At 39.7% G+C, this 20215-nt stretch overlaps 1 protein-coding gene and 1 pseudogene across 5 annotated transcripts in view; both read left to right on the forward strand.

The window, feature by feature from the left end:
- The window catches only part of PDE7B (phosphodiesterase 7B), a 465941-nt gene that overhangs the window by 396861 nt on the left and 48865 nt on the right, over window positions 1-20215 (forward strand). For all 5 annotated transcript variants that reach the window (XM_056566606.1, XM_056566607.1, XM_056566608.1 and 2 more), the window contains one exon: window positions 5992-6075. In XM_056566606.1, the coding sequence (XP_056422581.1) occupies window positions 5992-6075 (84 nt within the window). The remainder of the gene's footprint in view (window positions 1-5991; window positions 6076-20215) is intronic.
- On the forward strand, window positions 3968-4069 carry LOC130363474 (small nucleolar RNA SNORA17; annotated as a pseudogene).

The raw sequence follows: 20215 nt of genomic DNA on the forward strand, positions 1-20215 counted from the left end.
GTACAGTGCGACTCAAAATCCATTGGTAATCCTCAGATTTCATGATACCTTGCACACATTCAAGGCACCCAGCAAAACAACCCCAAAACATCATTGAACCTCCACCATATTTCACTGTAGGTACTGTGTTCTTTTCTTTTTAGGCCTCATTACGTTTTCAGTAAACAGTAGAATGATGTACTTCACAAAAAAGCTCTATCTTGGTCTCATCTGTCCACAAGATGTTTTCCCAGAAGGATTTTGGCCTACTCAAGTTCATTTTGGCAAAATGTGGTCTTGCTTTTTTATGTGTCTGTGTCAGCAGTGGGGTGCTCCTGGGTCTCCTGCCATAGTGTTTCATTTCATTTAAATGTTGACAGATAGTTCACGCTGACACTGATGCTCCCTCAGCCTGCAGAACAGCTTGAATATCTTTGGAACTTGTTTGGGGCTGCTTATCCACCATCTGGACTATCCTGCGTTGACAACTTTCATACATTTTTCTCTTCCGTCCATGCCCAGGGAGATTAGCTACAGTGCCATGGGTTGCAAGCTTCTTGATAATGTTGCACACTGTGCACAAAGGGAAATCTAGATCTCTGGAGATGGACTTGTAACCTTGAGATTGTTGATATTTTTCCACAATTTTGGTTCTCAAGTTCTCAGACAGTTGTCTTCTCCTCTTTCTGTTGTCCATGCTTAGTCTGGCACACACAGGCACACAATGCAAAGTCTAAGTGAACATCTCTCCTTTTTATCTGCTTTCAGGTGTGATTATTATATTGCCCACACCTGTTACTTGCCCCGGGTGAGTTTAAAGGAGCATCACATGCTTAAAACAATCTTATTTTTCCACAATTTTGAAAGGATGCCGATAATTTTGTCCAGCCCATTTTTGAAGTTTGGAGTGACATTATAAACAAACAAGAAGAAGAATGGGGGCTCAATCACATCAATAATCACAGTTATGTGGGTGCTGATCAGTGCACAATTAAGCACAAAACAAGAAAAAGAGAAGAAGCATAACACCGAAAAAAACATCAGCACACCAATATTATGATGCTAATAAGACAATTCTTTAATGAATGCAAAAAATCCCAGATGAAAAAATACAATTATGTAATCAGGGCAGGAAAGTGATAAAACCAATTAAAAGATGAGCTTAATAAAGGCCCAAGCACAGCCCTAGGAAGGGGCCATGAACCCCGTCACCTGGGTATTGGCGCCCGCCCTACTATGTGCTAGATGTTATAATACTCCATTCATATAGCATGAATAATATAAATAATAAAGATATGATACAGTATAAAGTCAAAGCAACACAGGAAATAAATGATACAAAAACAATAGTGTCAATACTATGAATAATATCACCCTCAATTCCAAATTGCTATTGCCACAATCCCTGTATACTTGCAATCATGTGAAATCATAGGGACGCTTCCTTCTGTTTTTGTATCATTTATTCAATGTGTTGCTTTGACTGTGTACTGTATCATATCTTTATTATACATGCTATATGGAGTATTAATAAGCCCATCTTTTAATTGGTTTTATCACTTTCCCTCCCTGATTACACAATTGTAGTTTTTCATAGGGGATTTTTTGTACTCAATAAAGAATTGTCTTATTAGCATCATAATATTGGTGTGCTGATGTTTTTTTGGTGTTACGCTTCTTTTTCTTTTTCTTGTTTGGTGTGACATTATGTCCAATTAGTTTTTTTCCTCCCTTTTTTGGTTTAGTTCCAATACACTTAAAGGTAATAAACATATGTATAGCAAAACATGTGTTACTACAATTCTTTTCTGTGAGAAATACTTGATTTTCTAGAAAAATTTCAGAGGTGCCAACTTTTACAGCCATGACTGTATGTGAACAAGCCCTAAAGCTACACAACACAAGCTGTATTCTCAGGGATTCCTACCTGGGTCGTCTTTAACACGGGGCAAAAGAGGCAGCTGCCCTGGGCCCTGTCGTTCCTGGGGTTCCAAAGCAGATTGCCTTTAGCCGCACGCTAAAGCAACTAGCCCACAAGAATGCCACCCGCATCCCCCACATGTAAGTGTATGTCTGTAGTGTGTGTCTGTAGTGTATGTCTGTAGTGTCTGTAAGTATATGTGTGTAAGTATATGTCTGTAGTGTGTGTCTGTAGTGTGTGTCGGTAAGTGTGTCTGTAAGTATATGTCTGTAGTGTGTGTCTGTAAGTGTATGTGTAGTGTGTGTCTGTAAGTGTGTGTCTGTAGTGTGTGTCTGTAAGTGTATCTGTTTATAGGGTGTGTCTGTAAGTGTATGTCTGTAGTGTGTGTCTGTAGTGTGTGTCTGAAAGTGTATGTCTGTAGTGTTTGTCTGTAAATGTATGTCTGTAGTGTGTGTCTGTAGTGTGTGTCTGAAAGTGTATGTCTGTAGTGTTTGTCTGTAAATGTATGTCTGTAGTGTGTGTCTGTAAGTGTATGTCTGTAGTGTGTGTCTGTAAGTGTATGTCTGTAAGTGTATGTCTGTAGTGTGTCTGTAAATGTGTCTGTAGTGTGTGTCTGTAAATGTATGTCTGTAGTGTGTGTCTGTAAGTTTATGTCTGTAGTGTGCGTCTGTAAGTGTATATCTTTAGTGTGTAAGTGTATGTCTGTAGTGTGTATGTCTGTAAGTGTGTGTCTGTAGTGTGTGTCTGTAGTGTGTGTCTGAAAGTGTATGTCTGTAGTGTGTGTCTGTAAATGTATGTCTGTAGGGTGTGCCTGTAGTGTGTGTCTGTAAATGTATGTCTGTAGTGTGTGTCTGTAAATGTGTGTCTGTGTGTGTCTGTAAGTGTATGTCTGTTAGTGTGTGTCGGTCGGTCAGGCGGGGGCGGGGGGTGGGGAGTCTAGGGTTGTAGGGGGGGAGGGTTGTTTGTGTGGGGGGGGGGTGGAGAAAAAAATTTCTTGCCCAGGATCCAATCAAAATTAAAGATGGCCCTGATTCCTACTTTGGGTGGCAAATAGTGGATTCTGCTACTATTGGTATATGGCAGAGAGTCCACTTTTCTTTATATAGTCCGACACTTTTTTTTACTGTAAATTCATTAGAAGGGAACTAGTCCAGGATCATCCCTGTATCCTGTCTGCTGCTGTCTGTACAGTTTTTTTGTTTCCTGTTCTCAGTGTTTGCGGAGCCTGTATATTGTTTCCTATCTTAATTTAGCAATTAATATTGTCATTTGTAAAAATCTAGCTACGATGGTCTGTAAGAATTTTCATAGTTTAAGGTAAATCCTCAAAATAGCATATATCATACATTTTAGTTGTTACGTTACAGCAATTATTAGGTCACAGTTTTAGGGATCACACAAATAAGAAACGTAGTGTGCATGCACCCTAATGTCTAAGATACAGGACCGTATATGGCTGGGGAGAGGGGGGTGGAGAGTTGTGGGCGGGGCAACCGCACGCTGCCACATGCGGTCCCGTATCTAATGTATTTCAATGAGCGACCGGAGTGAAACGCTGCCTCCGGTCGGCTACGTTTTGGCCCATATAGGGTTTCCCGACCGGACCTACAAACGTAGTCAACAGCGTTTTTAGGTCCGGTCAGGAAACCGTATACGGGGCAAAACGGAGCCAACCGGAGGCAGCCTTCCACTCCGGTCGCTCATTGAAATACATTAGATACGGGACTGCATACGGCAGCGTGCGGTTGCCCCACCCCGACTCTCTGCCCCCTCTCCCCAGCCGTATACGGTCCCGTATCTTAACAAACGTAGTGTGCATGCACCCTTACTCTTTCATACTGGCTCTGTGGACTGCTGTACTAGTTCTGTGCAAAGTACTGTCCTTGGTCCATGAGTCCTCACACATAGGGAAGAGTTGCCTTATGTACTATGGCCTAAGAACCAACGTCAACTTAAATAGGTTGTTAGATACCAGGAAGAGTTCTTAAAGGGGTCTGATTACTGGCAATCACGGGGCCGGAGCATTGTGACGTCACGGCCCCGTGTGATGTCACACTCCGCCCCCTCAATGCAAGCCTATGGGAGGGGGCGTGACAGCTGTCACGCCCCCTCCATAGGCTTGCATTGAGGGGACGGACCGTGACGTCACACGGAGGCTGGCCCGACACGTCACAATGCTCCGTCCCCGTGATCGCCAGTAATCAGACCCGGAGCGAACATGCTCCAGGGACTGATTGTAACGGGGTGCTACGTGCAAGATCACGGGGATCCCCAGCGGCAGGACCCCCGCGATCAGGCATCTTATCCCCTGTCCTTTGGATAGGGGATAAGATGTCTTAGCGCTGGAGTACCCTTTTAATTGTTTTTCAATTTAACATTTTTATTATTGCATCAATGACCCAATTTTATTACCTGTTGTGCAGTCCTGGACATGGAGCTTTGCCTGTAAGTTGTAACGTTGTGACACAGGCAGAAGCTTCCTACTGCTCTTCTCTGTTGGTGGTGTGAAGATGGGCCTTGCTGTCTTGCTTAGTTTATTAGCTAAGGAAGCCTGTTTCTTCACCATGGCTGATTCAGAGGTTTAGCTTATGAACAGAGGCAGATAGTCAGTCCCTTCAAACATGTAACCAACATAGAGAGGGGGAAGAAGTCCTCTTCTGCCAGAGCCCATTTCAGAACATCACAGTTTACATAGCAGCAGCTCCACTTCCAGGACCATGCTGGAGGCAGTGAAATTCAGCCATCTGTGCAGTTATAAAAATGAAAGTATATATGAGTTTCGAAATTTTACATTTTTGAATCAATGAAGAAATTTAGCCGGTGGTCCCTGTGGCTGCTCCCCACGCACCATGAGTGACACATCTCTCCCTAGGGATTTATAGGGAGAGACTACTTACCCACTTTTTTTGTATATAATAATTTCTTTGAAAGACCTGAGCATTTCAGAGTAGACCATACTGTCTTAGCATCCTGCTGCAGTATTTTTAAATCCACAGCATGTCAGTCTATGACACAGATTGGTTTTGGATTTGTTGCAGATTTTTCTATTGAGTTCAATAAGAAAGTCAAAACTCAGTAGCGGATTGTACTGCAGATCTGCAGATAATATGCAGCAAAATCTGTAACAAGTACAGAAAAAAACATTAATAATATAGAACACTACACTTCCCTCCCCCGATGCTTCCATCATAATATTTCTCAAGCGCCCTGTCCTGGTAGCGACTTATCCTCGCATATGACTACTGCAGCCTTTGCTCTGAGCTGTGGTCACATGTGATATGTCATCTCCCTAGACTGTTGTACAGAGACCAGCAACAACACATTGGCATGCAAGATCCAGGGAAGATGACTACAGTGGGTTTTTATATATTACATATCCCATTCCCTGGGAAAGCAGCAACAAAACCTGCAACAAAAATTGCATTATTCATTTCCTTTTTTCCCCTGTGGATTTTCCTGTGGCAGCATGTTAGAATACCCTTGTGCTCAGAGGCATAATCTGTGCCCATGTTCAGCACTGCAAGAAAGGGGCAGCCCTAAAGCTCCCACTGATTTCAATAGACGCTTCAGCATATAATGGCACAGAAAAAGAGTGGCATGTTTCTTCATCTCCTTTTGAAGTCAATAGAAGTCAAAAGTTTTTTTCCATAGAAAACGACACGGTTAACCAAATGCTTCTTAGAAGTAGGCATTCTATGTTAGAGTGAGGACACACTTTGGGGGAGACTTATTAAAACCTGTGTAGAGAAAAGTTAACCAGTTGCCAATACTGGTTTACCAATCAGATTTCTTCTTTCATTTTGGAGGGTCCCTTTTAAAAATGAAAGAAGTAATCTGATTGGTTGCTATGAGCAACTGTGCAACTTTTCCTCTGCACAGGTTATGATAAATCTCCCCCATAGTGGTCAAGGTCATTTTGCTATGCAAATGTTTTCGGCTGCCCAAAAGGGCATAGTACAGAACTGCACCAATTTGCAGTATAATATCTGGCTGGTCTCCGCCAAACTTGCGATGCTTCATGTGGCCTCACCTGTCTTGATTGCCTTCTGTTAGGTGAGAATGTAAATTGTTATGCTTTCTATTTCTTACAGGAGATGCTCGAGTGAGAGGTCCAGCAGGGGTTCTCTCGGAACGCCGTGGCTCATACCCTTTCATTGACTACCGACTCCTGAACAGTAAGTATGGCGCACACACTTTAACTAAAGGGCAGTTACAAATAAAAGTGTTCTAGGAGGAAATATGTAACATCATTCCAGTATATGGGGGTGCTATCCATACCTGTAAAACATCTTCACCAGTAACATTTTAAATGCACCCCCAAGTAAGTTATGCAGATCACACCTCTGCAGGGATCATTGTTATGCTTTATGATATTCCATAAGCACATTAATATATCCAGGTGAGTTCACATGCAGCAAATTACTTGCAGACATTTCTATTTATTTGTATGGGGCTTGCACAAAATGCATGTGCTTGCTTCATCTATTCAGATGAATGGAAAATATTTTCTGTTATAAAAGTTCTGCTAAAAATCTGCCAGGTGTGAACATACCCTTATTTACATGGCTGCTGTAAAAAAAATTGTCCATATTTATACATATTGTATGCGCAGACAACCACTTTCCCGTAGCCTTACATGGAGCACATTAATGTTAAAAATTAGATTGCGATTTGTCCACGATTTTGCAGACGCATTTTTTTTTTACAAAAGAAAAAACCCTGAAAAATCACTGTGTGAATCTAGCCATAGGCCTTTTACTCCTTGTGATTTTTGTATTTGCTACTAAGTAAATGAGCTGTTCAACCATCCTATAAATAAAGTTATTGAAAATAATAATATTATAAATGTAGGGATTCAATCTATTTTATGTAAATGTAACACTTGAATTACAGAAAACCATTGCTTTCTTAACCAACGCTAGTATATCTTCAGTCCATCATCGCAGCCCATAAAACATCTCTAACCCTGGTCACCCTTTCTACACCTTTACAGATTACCCTCATAGCACAAATAGCCCAAAGCAAAGATGTCTGTACATTTACATTGTCAACAGCTTTTTACCATGTGGGTTTATTGTTAATGAATAACACATAGGTCAACACATAGGCATGTGTCTGTGCAAGTTGTTAGGGATCTACTAAGACTTAAATGTGAACATTGCTCTTACAGCTCTACAGTACTCAAGAAATACAGAAATGAGATCAACATTCCATAAGATGCTGAAATATGTAGTTAAAGTAGATTTATTATTAAAGGGGTACGCCGGTGGAAAACAAATGTTTTCAAATCAATGGTGCCTGAAAGTTAAACAGATTTGTAAATTACTTCTATTTAAAAATCTTAACCCTTCCAGTGCTTATCAGCTGCTGTATACTACAGAGGAAGTTGTTTAGTTTTTTCAAGTATGACCACAGTGCTCTCTCTGTCCATGTCAGGAATTGTCCAGAGCAATATATGTTTGCTATGGGATTTGCTTCTACTCTGGACAGTTTCTGACATGGACAGAGGTGGCAGCAGGGAGCACTGTGGTCATACTAGGAAAAAGTACATAAAGTCCTCTGTAGTATATAGCAGCTGATAAGTACTGGAAGGATTACAATTTTTAAATAGAAGTAATTTACAAATCTGTTTAACTTTTTGGCAACAGTTGATTTGAAAACATTTATTTTTCCACCGGAGTACCCCTTTAACTTCTTTCATTGAAAATAAAATTGAACAATGTGCTATTTATCATGAGAACACTATCCTGTTTGCTGTATAAGGCAGTGCTGCAGAACTCCGCAGAATGCACTCAGTATATTTAGCATAGCATGTTTTTAGGACTCACCAAGTAAGACTCAAATTTAAGAGTCCAAGCAAGGGAAAAAAGGCTAGGCAAGAAGAGGTGCACCCCAAATATTATGCTAATAGTACTATATTGTATAAATCACACAAAAAATAGCAATTTATGTGTGATTTATACAATAAAGTACTGTTTGCATAATATTTGGTATGCACCTCTTCTTGCCTAGCCTTTTTTCCCTTGCTTGGTCTCTGTATATTGGTCAGTGGCATTGGTAGCACCCATGTGGTTATTACTAGGTTGAGCCCACTGTCTCTAAGTCAAATTTAAGAGTAAGATTTATCAAATAGGCTTAACAGAGAACCATCTAGGCCAAGTCCTAGGCCAAGACCAAGTCAAGAGTTGATTTTAACCTCAGTTGACATCATGACATTCACTCACAGCAGGGGGGGGGGAAATAATGAACACATTGTCCAACACGTGTTACCATCGCAACTTTTTTCCTGAGATTTCAATCTCGCTAGAAAAAAAAGACTTCTCTACAAACCTTTGTAAGGACCCCTTCCTTTGCCAAGCTGTAGCCATAAATTAAACCTTTCCAGGTCTAGCTATTTATTTACAATACTGTCAGCTTTCCGTGTTATTCATAAAGCTAGAGAAACATTTTGGTCTTACATTTTTGATTGCCTTCTTATAAATGTAAGAGCAGTTCAGTTTCTTGAGAAAAATTTTTGAAATTCACATAAATGCTTTTGTAAGGCTGGATTTTCATCGAGTAGTTTTTGCAATGTTTGGGAATTTCTGACAGTCCTGTAATTGTGACATATAAATGATCAGATCTGTTGGTCATGTCACCATTATTCTTACTGTAATAAGTCCTTAGGGCAAAATCATGTACATCATATAAATGCTGTACATGTACATCATCGTGGTCATGGGATCCTTGCTGACTATCTGTGATTTGGGCTTTTTAACACCTTGAACCTAAATTTTTTTTCTGTATACTGTCTATACCAAATAATTATGCCAGTGATCAGATAATCTCATTGTGATGTCCCCTATTGGGGAAAAGTGTACCTGTCATTTCAGGTGACTCTAAGCTGTCATGTGTGGAGCAGTGATAAGCTGTCAATGAGCAGTAGCACTAATTCTGACTGTAATATTACTTGTATGCAACATATTTCACCACATACATGATACTTCTTTGATTATAATGACCCGTATAATAGAATTAACATGTTTCTTAACCACATATGTTTATGTTCATTTTTGTTTACAAATATTTATTTTTCTTATGGCAAAAGGGGGTGATTTACTTTTATTAGGGAAGGGGTTAAATCACATTAATAAATAAAAAAATTTACACTATTTTATAGTCCCCACAGAGGAATTTAACATGCAATCATTAGGTTCTATAAACTGAACAATACTATGCCATAGCATATCATTGATTAGTGTTATCGGTGCTCCATTGCTCCTGTCTGCCATGGCTGACTGGAGCATAGGAACACTGATCAGATGTCCAGGAGACAGGTAAGGGCCCTCCTGCCATCCTCTCAGCTGATCAAGACACCGCGGTTTCATCGTGGTGATCTCAATCAGAACCGCTGAGCAGCCGGGATTGTTTTTTTATTTTAGATGCCGTAATCTAAATCGGTGATGTCCAGCATTAGCCACTGGTCCCCACGGGCCAATCGCTATGATGCATGCCAAGCTCCCGAGCACGTCACAGAAGAGGAGCAGCCTTAGAAATATACATTCTGGGTCCTTAAGGGGTTAAACCATCTAGTTTAAGAACAATGTTTAAAGGATAAGTCTAATGCTTAAAAACGTATCCCCTATTCAAAGCATAGAGGATTAGTTTTAGACTGCGGGGCGTCCGAGCACTGGGGCCCCCCGCAATCTCCTGTTTGGAGCCCCCCTGCGCTAGCACAGGAGCACATCATGACCCCCGCCCGAAGCGGAGGCCGCCACGCCCCCTCCATATAGTTGTATGGTAGAGCCACTCAGCAATCTTCGGCTCTCCCAGAGACGTGGCAGCCTCTGCTTCGGGCGGGGGTCATGACGTGCTCCTCTCCAAACAGGAGATTGGGGATTTTCGATAGGGGATACGTTTTTGACCATGAGACTTATCCTTTAAAAAAAAGTGAAAGTGAAATTTCTTTTTTCCTTTGCCCCCAACAAAAAGGATAAAAGTTAAAGAGAACCTATGGCCAACCTGCAAAAAAAATTAGATTATTATTTAATAGCTTAGAGTTCCCTGATAACACACCGCTTTACAGTTTCTTGATACACCCTTTCATTCTCGAGATATGTGGGTTTATAGTTTGTATGTGGGTTTATAGTTTGTATAAGTTTATCAGTCAGATGGGCATGAATTTAAAGGGGTATTCCAGGATTTTTTTTTTATTTGACTATGCTACAGGGGCTGTAAAGTTAGTGTAGTCCATAATATAGTGTCTGTACCTGTATGTGATGTTTTTTTTTTACAATTCTTATGTGATTTTCACACCAATATTTACTTTTAACAGCATGCAAAATGACTGTTGTCTCAGATTTTTCCCAGGTTGCAATGCAGCCGAGACCTGACTCACTAGTCAGCTGATGACAGAGAGCCTGTCTGCTTCAATGGGTGGAGCGATCGCTTGGAGATCAATCTGCAACTAATGCAACAGCTGTAGGCACCCTGATTGAAAACTACAGGTCTTTTGAATGGATGCTGCTCATTTATGTTTGAATGGTTGGGGTGGCTGATGTGTGGGAGGGAGGAAAATGGAATTATGGGATTTGTAGGCAAAATAAGAAAACCCAAACAGGAAATACCAGTTCACAAAAAGCTAGCCACAGTATTATGGTAATCTCACAACATAGCCATTTAGCCCCAAGACAAGCACAGATCCTTCCAAAGCATGTCCATTACTTTCTGCCAGGTACGTACTAAAATCACCTTATGGTGGATAACCCCTTTAATTTTTCAGATGATGGGAGTGGTTATACAGTCAGTTTACAGTATATGCATAATATAGTTAACCTATTATGTTGGACAGTGTTCGACACACACAGTTTTAACTATGGCAGAATTGCTGTTTTATTAACATTCCCCACAGAAAAAGTTAATAAAACCTAATCAACAAGATGGCGCAATTAAAATGTACAACTTATCTTACAAAAAAGCAAACCCATATAGAGGTATGTACAATAAAAAAAAAACTCGGAATACGACAATTCAAAAAAAATAAAAAAATAAGCATGATACTTAAAGGGGTTTTACCATGTTCCATTTCTACAGACAATTTAATATTTTGTTAGGTTGAATGAAATTAAATGTCTACCTCTGAAAAATAATGCAGACATGACCTAATTTTCTTGTCTCTGCCTTCTTTTTTATTCACTTTTCTTTTCATATTAAAATATGTGTGGTGGGTGGAGCTTATGACAGTGACATGATTTGGTTTGAATTTCAATTCCCAGCAGTCATTAGTGCAGATGCTTATTCCTGTGCTGCATCGATAATCTATTCTTCATAATGGTTAAGTTATTTATTCTCTCCATACACAGTGTACAGTATTATTAAAGTGAATAATATTCTCCCCCTCCCATCCTGCCAAGTGAATTTAGTGTTATAGACTGTGATATAGAAGCTATAGCAGTGCAGTGATAATGTATATTTACCTCATCATGGCCAGTGAAAATTCAGCCAGACTCCATTATACATATTTATTGCAGTGAATTATGTACTTCTAGAAGGGCCAGTGTAGCATCTGTATATGCTGCAGTCTATTTGGCTGTATTTCACTGTGTGTGAGGAAAACTGAGCAACTGAGCATGCCTGACCAAAAGAGAAAACTACCTACAAGATGTATCCCATGTCAACAAGCAAGAAACAAGAGGACATCCTGCCTGTTGATTTCTGATAATTACTTGTATTTACAAATATGTTTAATTTTACATAATGCACTAGTTTAGACCCAAACACGCATAGCCAGTAACAACCTAATTCTAAGGCCAATAGCCCATCTATAAAAGATTGGTGGGTATCTGCTCCCCCAGCCCCCAATAACCCTTTCTGACTGAAGGGGCCACATATTTTACTGTTTCAATGTTTTACAGCTCTTTACTTTTCGTGGTTACTGTATCTGGTATTTTTGTTCAGTCATATTGATTTGGCTCACAACCACAACAAAAAGTATGGAGCTTTGTGGCTTTGCCTGTTGTTTGCCTTTCATTGTGGGTAAACAATAGAAAGTGAATGAAATGTATTTTTAAAAAGATGACACATATCATGTATGACTCATATGTCAATTATTTTGCAGCTACATTTACTAAATTAAATAAAACTAAAGAATATGGCTATATTCTGAAATATCATGAGTCATGTTACAGTATCACTCCCTGTTAGCTGTGGGGGGAACCATCTATTTCTGATTTTGTAAATTTTTATTACCATGGCATGATTCTCTGTTTTTTTGGGGGCTTTTGATAGATATTTGCCAAGTTCACTATTGACCTGTTGTCCGATGAAACAGGAAGGGTGTTCCAGAGATAGCAGTCCGGATACATCCCATACACTGAAAAGGCAAAAGGAGGAGATAGAGTGATGTGATTGTGAAAACAATAAGGAGGATTTTTTGACATTTGCTATCTATTTTCATTACAGAAATAATTCAAGTACTGAACGCAGAGACAATGCAATATGATGATAGGATAACCCTTTGTGACCAGAAACATTTCTGCTTTATCCAAACTTTTAGAGTTTATTTTAATATTCTAAAGGGAAACCTCAGGGTCCTCAAGGTTCTAGAACTTCCTCTAAACAAAGCATTCGCAACAAGATGTAGAAGTGGAATTGACAGTTACCTGGGCCTCTGGGTAGGAAGAGTAATGGGCCCAGAGACGTTTTATATGGGATGTTGTGTTTCCTTGGTCAGTTTGGCTTACTTGGGTAGATAACTTGTAGACATCTTCTATTATATATATACTATACACTATTCTAGTATTACATCCTATCCCATTTTAAAATTGGAAGACAGTACCTGTATCTGATGTGTATTGTGCCCTAAATCTATTAGGAAATGCAGGGACTTCCAATAAATTTGGCACGATTTTGACCAACTGTGCCCCACAAAGCTTAAAAGAAAAGAAAAGAAAACTACAATATTTTACAAAAAAAACTATAACAGTATTCTCTTTTTCAGACATACATCTTTTTATTGAAATGTAAATACTATTCCTTTTTTAATTAAAATTTTACTGACAGGGAGAGCATTAAAAGCAATGACGTAGGTCCTCTATTGGAGTGAGCAGAAAATCCCTTAAAGGGTAGCTCCCACCATCCTATTTTTTTTTTTGCTAGCCCGTTCAACCCCCCCGCTACGGCACTAGTCCGTTCCCTCCTCCCCCCCGCCCGTATACCCCGTTCCCTCATTACACTTGCAGTTACTGCAGAGTCCGGCAGCGGGCGTGCAGGCACAGCGGCGGCAACGAGGAGGCGGCGATGTGCGGGAGGAGTGGCCTCCTAGCCAGTGGCCGGGGAGCCAATGCGCTCGCTCCCGCCTGTCTGATTGACAGGCAGGGAGCGAGTGCAGCCTAACTGAAAAAGGACTGATTGCCACTCCAAAATCAGTCCTTTTTCAGTGGCCGGTTTTTAAATGTAAATTAAACCTTATTAATGAAAAAAAAATATAATAAAAGTATATTAGAGATATGTTGTAGTACATAAGTACTACAACATATCAAAAAATAAAGTTGGTGACAGTGCCCATTTAATGCTTAAAGGGGTACTCCGGTGCTAAGACATCTTATCCCCTATTCCCCCTATGGGAGGCTTGCATTGAGGGGGCGGAGCGTGTCATCACACCGGGGCGGAGCTGTGATGTCACGTTATTCTGGCCCCATGATAGTGAGTCATCAGACCCGGTAGCGATGTTCGCTCCAGAGGCTGATGATAGTGGGGTGCTGCAAGAAAGATTGCAGGGGTCCCCAGCGGCAGGACCCCTCTGATCAGGCCTCTTATCCCCTAACCTTTGGATAGGGGATAAGTTGTCTTAGCCCCGGAGTACCCCATTAATATAAAAGCTTCCAGGCGACACAATTTGCCGGGGCGCTGGAGATCACATACTACATGGGTAAACCATATCTCACAACAGTAATGTAAGTCAATGTGCAGAAACTACGCAGGATGTTTTGATGGGTTTAAATGTTCTCCATTCAGATCAGCCCACCGGCTCTTACAGATGAATTACAATTACTCTAAGGGTACATTCCCACACAGCGTATTTGCTGCGTATTTGCTGCTGCGTATTTTATTTTCTCTGTTGAAGTCAATGGGTAGGAAAATACGCAGCACCAAATATGCAGCAAATACGCAGCAAAATACGCCCTGTGGAAATGCACCCTAAATGTTACTTTTCATTGAGCAAAACTTTGCAGAGTGCTTCACTTGCAATGCAAAAAAAACTAGTCCTGGGGCCATGCGTAATTTCAGTCTACCAGCACCATAAAAGCTAAATGTTTCAAAAAGAAATACTAGGGAATGGGTAACTACTGTATATTGATAGTGGCTGCTGCTTTATTTGGGATTTGCTCAAGTGGATTTTTTATAATACACAGCAATAATTAAACCATTGAAAAAGTTACACAATACGCATGTGTCTTAAAGGGGTACTCCTTTGAAAAAAATGTTTTAAATCAACTGGTCCCAGAAAGTTAAACAGATTTGTAAATTACTTCTATTAAAGAATCTTTATCCTTACAGTACTTTTTTTTGCAGCTGTATGCTATAGAGGAAATTCTTTTATTTTTTAATTTCTTTTTTGTCTTGTCCACAGTGCTCTCTGCTGACACCTGATGCCCGTATCAGGAACTGTCCAGAGCAGGAGAAAATCCTCATAGCAAAAATAAACTACTCTAGAAAGTTCCTGACACGGACAGAGGGGTCAGCAGAGAGCACTGTGGACAAGACAAAAAAAGAAATTAAAAAAGCTAATAATTTCCTCTGTAGCATACAGCTGCTAATAAGTATTGGAAGGAAAAAGATTTTCTAATGGAAGTAATTTACAAATCTTTTTAATTTTCTGGTACTGGTTCATAAAAAAAAAAAAAAAAAAAAGTTTTCCACTGGAGTACCCCTTTAAGGCAGTTTTCTCATTTTCCTTTTTTTATTTTTTTTTAGACCATGCGGATTTAAAAAGTATAAACTTTCTTCTTGTTCAGTTATTCAAATATGTGATGCTTATGGCTTCTGTGTCATTTTTATATCAGTAATTTAAGTTTTTGTTAGTTTTTGTCACTTTATGTATTTTATATGGGGATTTTTCTCTTTACATTATTTGAATATTCTCAACTTCTTTAACATTATAAATGCTCTTTTTCTAGTCATTTTATATTAGTAAGGTCTGTTCACATAACGTTTGGCTATCTTGGTGAAAGACCTGCTTGAAAAGATCAATCAGTTTTAAGTGGGGTGTCTGTCATGGTTAAAAATTGTATCTTCTTCTTAAAGGAGTACTCCGTGATAGGGTTCTTTTTAAATCAAATATACCATTTGGTCAGGTATAAAAAAAAAAAAAAACATTTACTTACCGTCCACTACTCTGCCAGTGCCACTGTTGTACCTCTGCGATCCCCGGTTTGCTCTTTTTCCAGGTTCCCTCATGCTGTGGCCCAGCAGTCGCTGGGCACAGCAATGTCCTTCCTCGGCCAGTGATTGGCTGAGCAGCGATTTGTAGTATTGATCCCCGTCACCAGGGAGAAGACCAGGGCCAGGGCCTAATACGTTGGATTGCAGCCCAGCAATCACTGGCCTAGGCGAGTCATCACTGCGGCCAGCAATTGCTAAGCTTCTGGGGAGTGGCAGAAGGTAACCAAAAGTTTTTTTTTATACCTGACAGAATGGTAAATTTGGCAAAAAAAAAAAAAAAAAACTATCCTGGAGTACTCCTTTAACTTTTGTAAAAGAAAAAACTTCTGCGTGTACCATGTAAGTCAGTAGTTGAAGGTGTGGTTGATTTTAATGGGTAACGGAAAAAGGTGATGACATGTTTGCATTTTGTCATCTTTTTCAGTCAGCCATTAAAAGGTATCAACTATTGAAAACTCTATTTTATTATGTTCATCTTAAAATAAATGAGAAACCTACAAATAAAACAATAGTTCTGTGTAAAATCTTAGAGTTTTAAATCTTTTTTTCCATTTGCTTAGTTTTTCTGCGTGTAAGTATTTTAGAGTTTTTGATTTTATATTTACTTTGTATTTGAAGAGTTTGGATTTTGGCCGAGGCACCCATTCTCATGTAACCTATAGAAATCCTCTCAGAATAATTTTTTCTTCGAATTAGATACTTGTAAATCTTACATGTTCCAATACATAAAGAACACTTGTATTGTTTTCTTTTTGGTCCTCCGCAGATCTCTGAAATACTGGAGCATTTTTTTTTGTAGATCAATCATTAATACCATGAGCTGAAATAAATCACAATGTCTGCCTGTTCTTTTGAGTTTCAGCTGGTATATTAATTCCAGATAACAATAAGTTATATGGTAAACCATGTGAGATTTAGATTTTTTTGAAGTACAATTTGTTTTTCTGAAATGTTTTTGCTCATGGAAATCTGCAAAGCTTGTTACTGCAGACTGACCATAAAGGCCCAGATTTATCAAACTGTGTGAGAGAAAAAGTGGAGTGATTTTCCCCCAGTAACCAATCACAGCTCAGCTAATAAACCGTGGTAAAATGAAAGCTGAGGTGTGATTGGTTACTGTGGGAAAATCACTCCACTTTTTCTCTCACACAGTTTGATAAATCTGGGCCAAAGTGTCACATATGCCTTCACTTTCCTTTAATACCTACAGCAGAACGGAAGCTAAATGTGGAATAATCCTATGATACTGGGATCATTTATGGTCATTGTGGATAAAAAGTATCCATATGTAGTTTTTCAGTGCCTGTATTCCAGCCACAGTCCCTAAAGAAACTGTTATGTAGCAGTGAAAGAACTTTCTGCAAACTACTGTTTAGGGTATTGTGGGTTTAATTGCAAAACTGTTTTGGTGGATTTTGCTACATTACTAGCATACAGTGAGGTAAAGCAAGATAGGTGAGAGAGTAAGGGTTAAAATAGGCATACTGTTGCATCAGATGAATAATGCCTTGGTCACATGATACTCCCTAAGCCTATGGCTATGGAATGAGTCCCTAGTTCTGTGTCTTCTCCTAGGAGAGGGGTGGACCCAAGCAGTGAGTTTCAGCTTGGCTATTGCCAAATACATGTCTTCCAGCTCTGCTTTTGCTGGGCAGACCAGTCAGATTATGGTTCCGGCAAGAAAAGTGTGAACATCTCCTAGGTGATGCTAGGCATAACTACACCTAGGCCGAGTCCTGTTTAATGAAGAACCTGCTAAAAGTAAGTATCTGTCCTGTTCCAGTCCAAATTGAGGATAAAGTGCTCCAGGAAAGTGTTTTGTCTCAGTCAGTGGAGAATACCACTGAACAAGGGTCCCTCTGCAACACTAATCTCTTCAGTGGCCTAGAGTCAAGTTAGTTTAGAGTGGCTTTACAGAATCCTAGTGTCCAGAGGTCTTATTTCTGCACTTTGCACTAGGGGAACAACTCAAAAAAAAGGTTGTTGGGTTGACATGCCCATGGGAAAGCTGCACCAATGTTCCTCTACACAGCATTTGATAAGTCTCCTCCACTGACCATAGCACACAATCTCTACAGTTTCATATTATAGAAATATACCAGGGATGTGTTTTTTTGTGTGTGTGTATATATATATATATATATATATATATATATTACAGCATATGCTATTATTAGAAAATAATGTATAGGGGCATGCTGTCTGCTTACCTATTTTTGCTGATGCATGCAGGGGATAAGCTCCATTTTGGATGTTAATCCTTCACATTTCACATGAAAATTCTAGCTTTGCATGGGGCGTTTAATCTTTGCACCTGTGCATCTCATCAGGCTGCTAGTGCTAGAGGTGACACAGGGCAACTTATTAGACTTATAAGGGGGTTGCCTTCAATTTACCTTACATGCAGTTTTGCATTTTCTTATTCAGGGTAGGGTCATGCGAAACTGTAAAATACGCTGCGGATGTGCCGAAGACCCAACCCTATAGTGTGCCTCCAACTGTTTCCCGTGTGTCCTGCTCGCAGCGGGAATACACCACTCCGAGCAGCCACATGGGCCTGCAAGTCGCCACGTGTATTTACAGTGTACTCACAGACATCACAGAGCGGCCATGATGTCTGAGTACACCGTGCGGTGACTTGTAAGTCCCTGTGTGGCTGCTCGGAGCAGCGCATTCCCACTGCAAGCAGGACACGGGGGGAACAGCTGGAGGCACAATATAGGGTTGGGTAAAATACGCTGTAGATCCGTTAGGTGTGACCCAACCCTCAAAGTGTGTTTTTAGGGAAGTATTGCCATGAAAAGAAAGTGATATAACCTATAATCACAATTGAGGTGTTTTATGAAGTTTTGAAGTCTATAGGCTGTGTTAGTACGTTGACTTTTTACTACATTTTTTCTCTTTATGCTTTCGATATTGGAAAACATTTTTACTCTGATTTGCACAATTGCAGTACATTATCATGGCAAAAACAGAAAGAAACCAATGTGTACACAGTGTCAGGGGATATCTATAACTTTTATGTAAAAATTATTAATTTATATAGCATCAACATATTCCATAGTGCTATTACATCACTCAAATCACAAATCTAAATTCAACTATCAGTAAGTTTTTGAAGTGTAGGACTCCAGCACTGCAAGGCAACATTGACCACTGACCAAGGCTAACCACTGAGCCACCATGCTGCCCTGATGTCATAAAGATAGGGGAGGTAGCAGGTGGGGATCTGGTAGGTGGTTATGTCATCCTGTGGTTCACAGGAAGTCAGACCCAGAACTGACATCCTGTTGTGACCATTAAAGGGGTACTCCGGTGGAAAACATTTTTTTCAATCAACTGGTACCAGAAAGTTAAACAGATTTGTAAATTACTTCTATTAAAAAATCTTTATCCTTCCAGTAATTATTAGCGGCTGTATATTATAGAGAAAGTTCTTTTGCTTTTAGATTTTTTTTTCTGTTCACAGTGCTCTCTGCTGACACTTCTGTCCATGTCAGGAACAGTCCAGAGCAGCATTAGTTTGCTATAGGGATTTGCTCCTACTCTTGACAGTTCCTGATACTGACAAAGGTGTCTGCAGAGAGCACCGTGGACAGAAAAAGAAATCCAAAAAGAAAGGAACTTTCTCTGTAGTATATAGCAGCTAATAAGTACTTGAAGGATAAAGATTTTTTAATAGAAGTCATATACAAATCTGTTTAACTTTCTAGCACCAGTTGATTAAAAAATTAAATGTTTTACACCGGAGTACCCCTTTAACCCCTTAAGGACTCAATTTTCATTTTTTCATTTTCAATTTTTCGTCCTTACTTTAAAAAAATCATAACTCTTTTAGTTTTTCACCTAAAATTCTATGCGACAGCTTATTTTTTGCGCCACCATTTCTACTTTGCAGTGACATCAGTCATTTTACCCAAAAATGTACAGCGAAACGGAAAAAAAATCATTGTGCGACAAAATTGAAGAAAAAACACTTTTGTCACTTTTGGGGGCTTCCGTTTTTACGCAGTACATTTTTCGGTAAATATGACACCTTATCTTTATTCTGTAGGTTCATATGGTTAAAATGATACCCTACTTGTATACTTTTGATTTTGTCGTACTTCTGAAAAAAATCGTAACTAGAAGCAGTAAAGTTTATATGTTTAAAATTTTCATTTTCTGACTCCTATAACTTTTTTATTTTTATGGGGACGGGACGGTAGGAGGGCTCATTTTTTGCGCAGTGATCTGAAGTTTTTATCAGTACCATTTTTGTTTTGATCTGACCTTTTGATCACTTTTTATTCATTTTTTAATGGTTTGAAAAGTGACCAAAAATACGCTATTTTGGACTTTGGAATTTTTTTGCGCGTACGCCATTGATCGTGCAGTTTATTTAATGATATATTTTTATAGTTCGGACATTTACGTACGCGGCGATACCACATATGTTTATATTTCTTTTTATTTACATGTTTAATTTTTTTATTATAGGAAAAGGGGGGTGTTTTAAACTTTTGTTCAGGAAAGGGTTAAAACATATTTTTTTTTTAAACTTTTTTTTACACTATTTTTTTGCAGTGTTATAGCCCTCATAGAGGGCTATAACACTGAATACTTTGATTCTATGCAGAGATCACTGCCATGGGTTACCATGGCAGCGATCAGTGCTATCGGCGCTTGACTGATCCTGCCTGGATCTCAGGCACGGAGCAGCCATTCGGGGATCGGACGCCGAGGAGGCAGGTAAGAGCCCTCCCGGCATCCTGCTTGCTGTTCTGGACGCCGAGATTTCACCGTGGCGGTCCCGAACAGCCCGACTGACTAGCCGGGATAGTTTCACTTTCACTTTAGAAGCGGCGGTCAGCTTTGACCGCCGATTCTAAAGGGTTAATACCGCACATTGCC

This window comes from Hyla sarda, chromosome 3 (genome assembly GCF_029499605.1).
Source record: "Hyla sarda isolate aHylSar1 chromosome 3, aHylSar1.hap1, whole genome shotgun sequence".
Classification (NCBI taxonomy): domain Eukaryota; kingdom Metazoa; phylum Chordata; class Amphibia; order Anura; family Hylidae; genus Hyla; species Hyla sarda.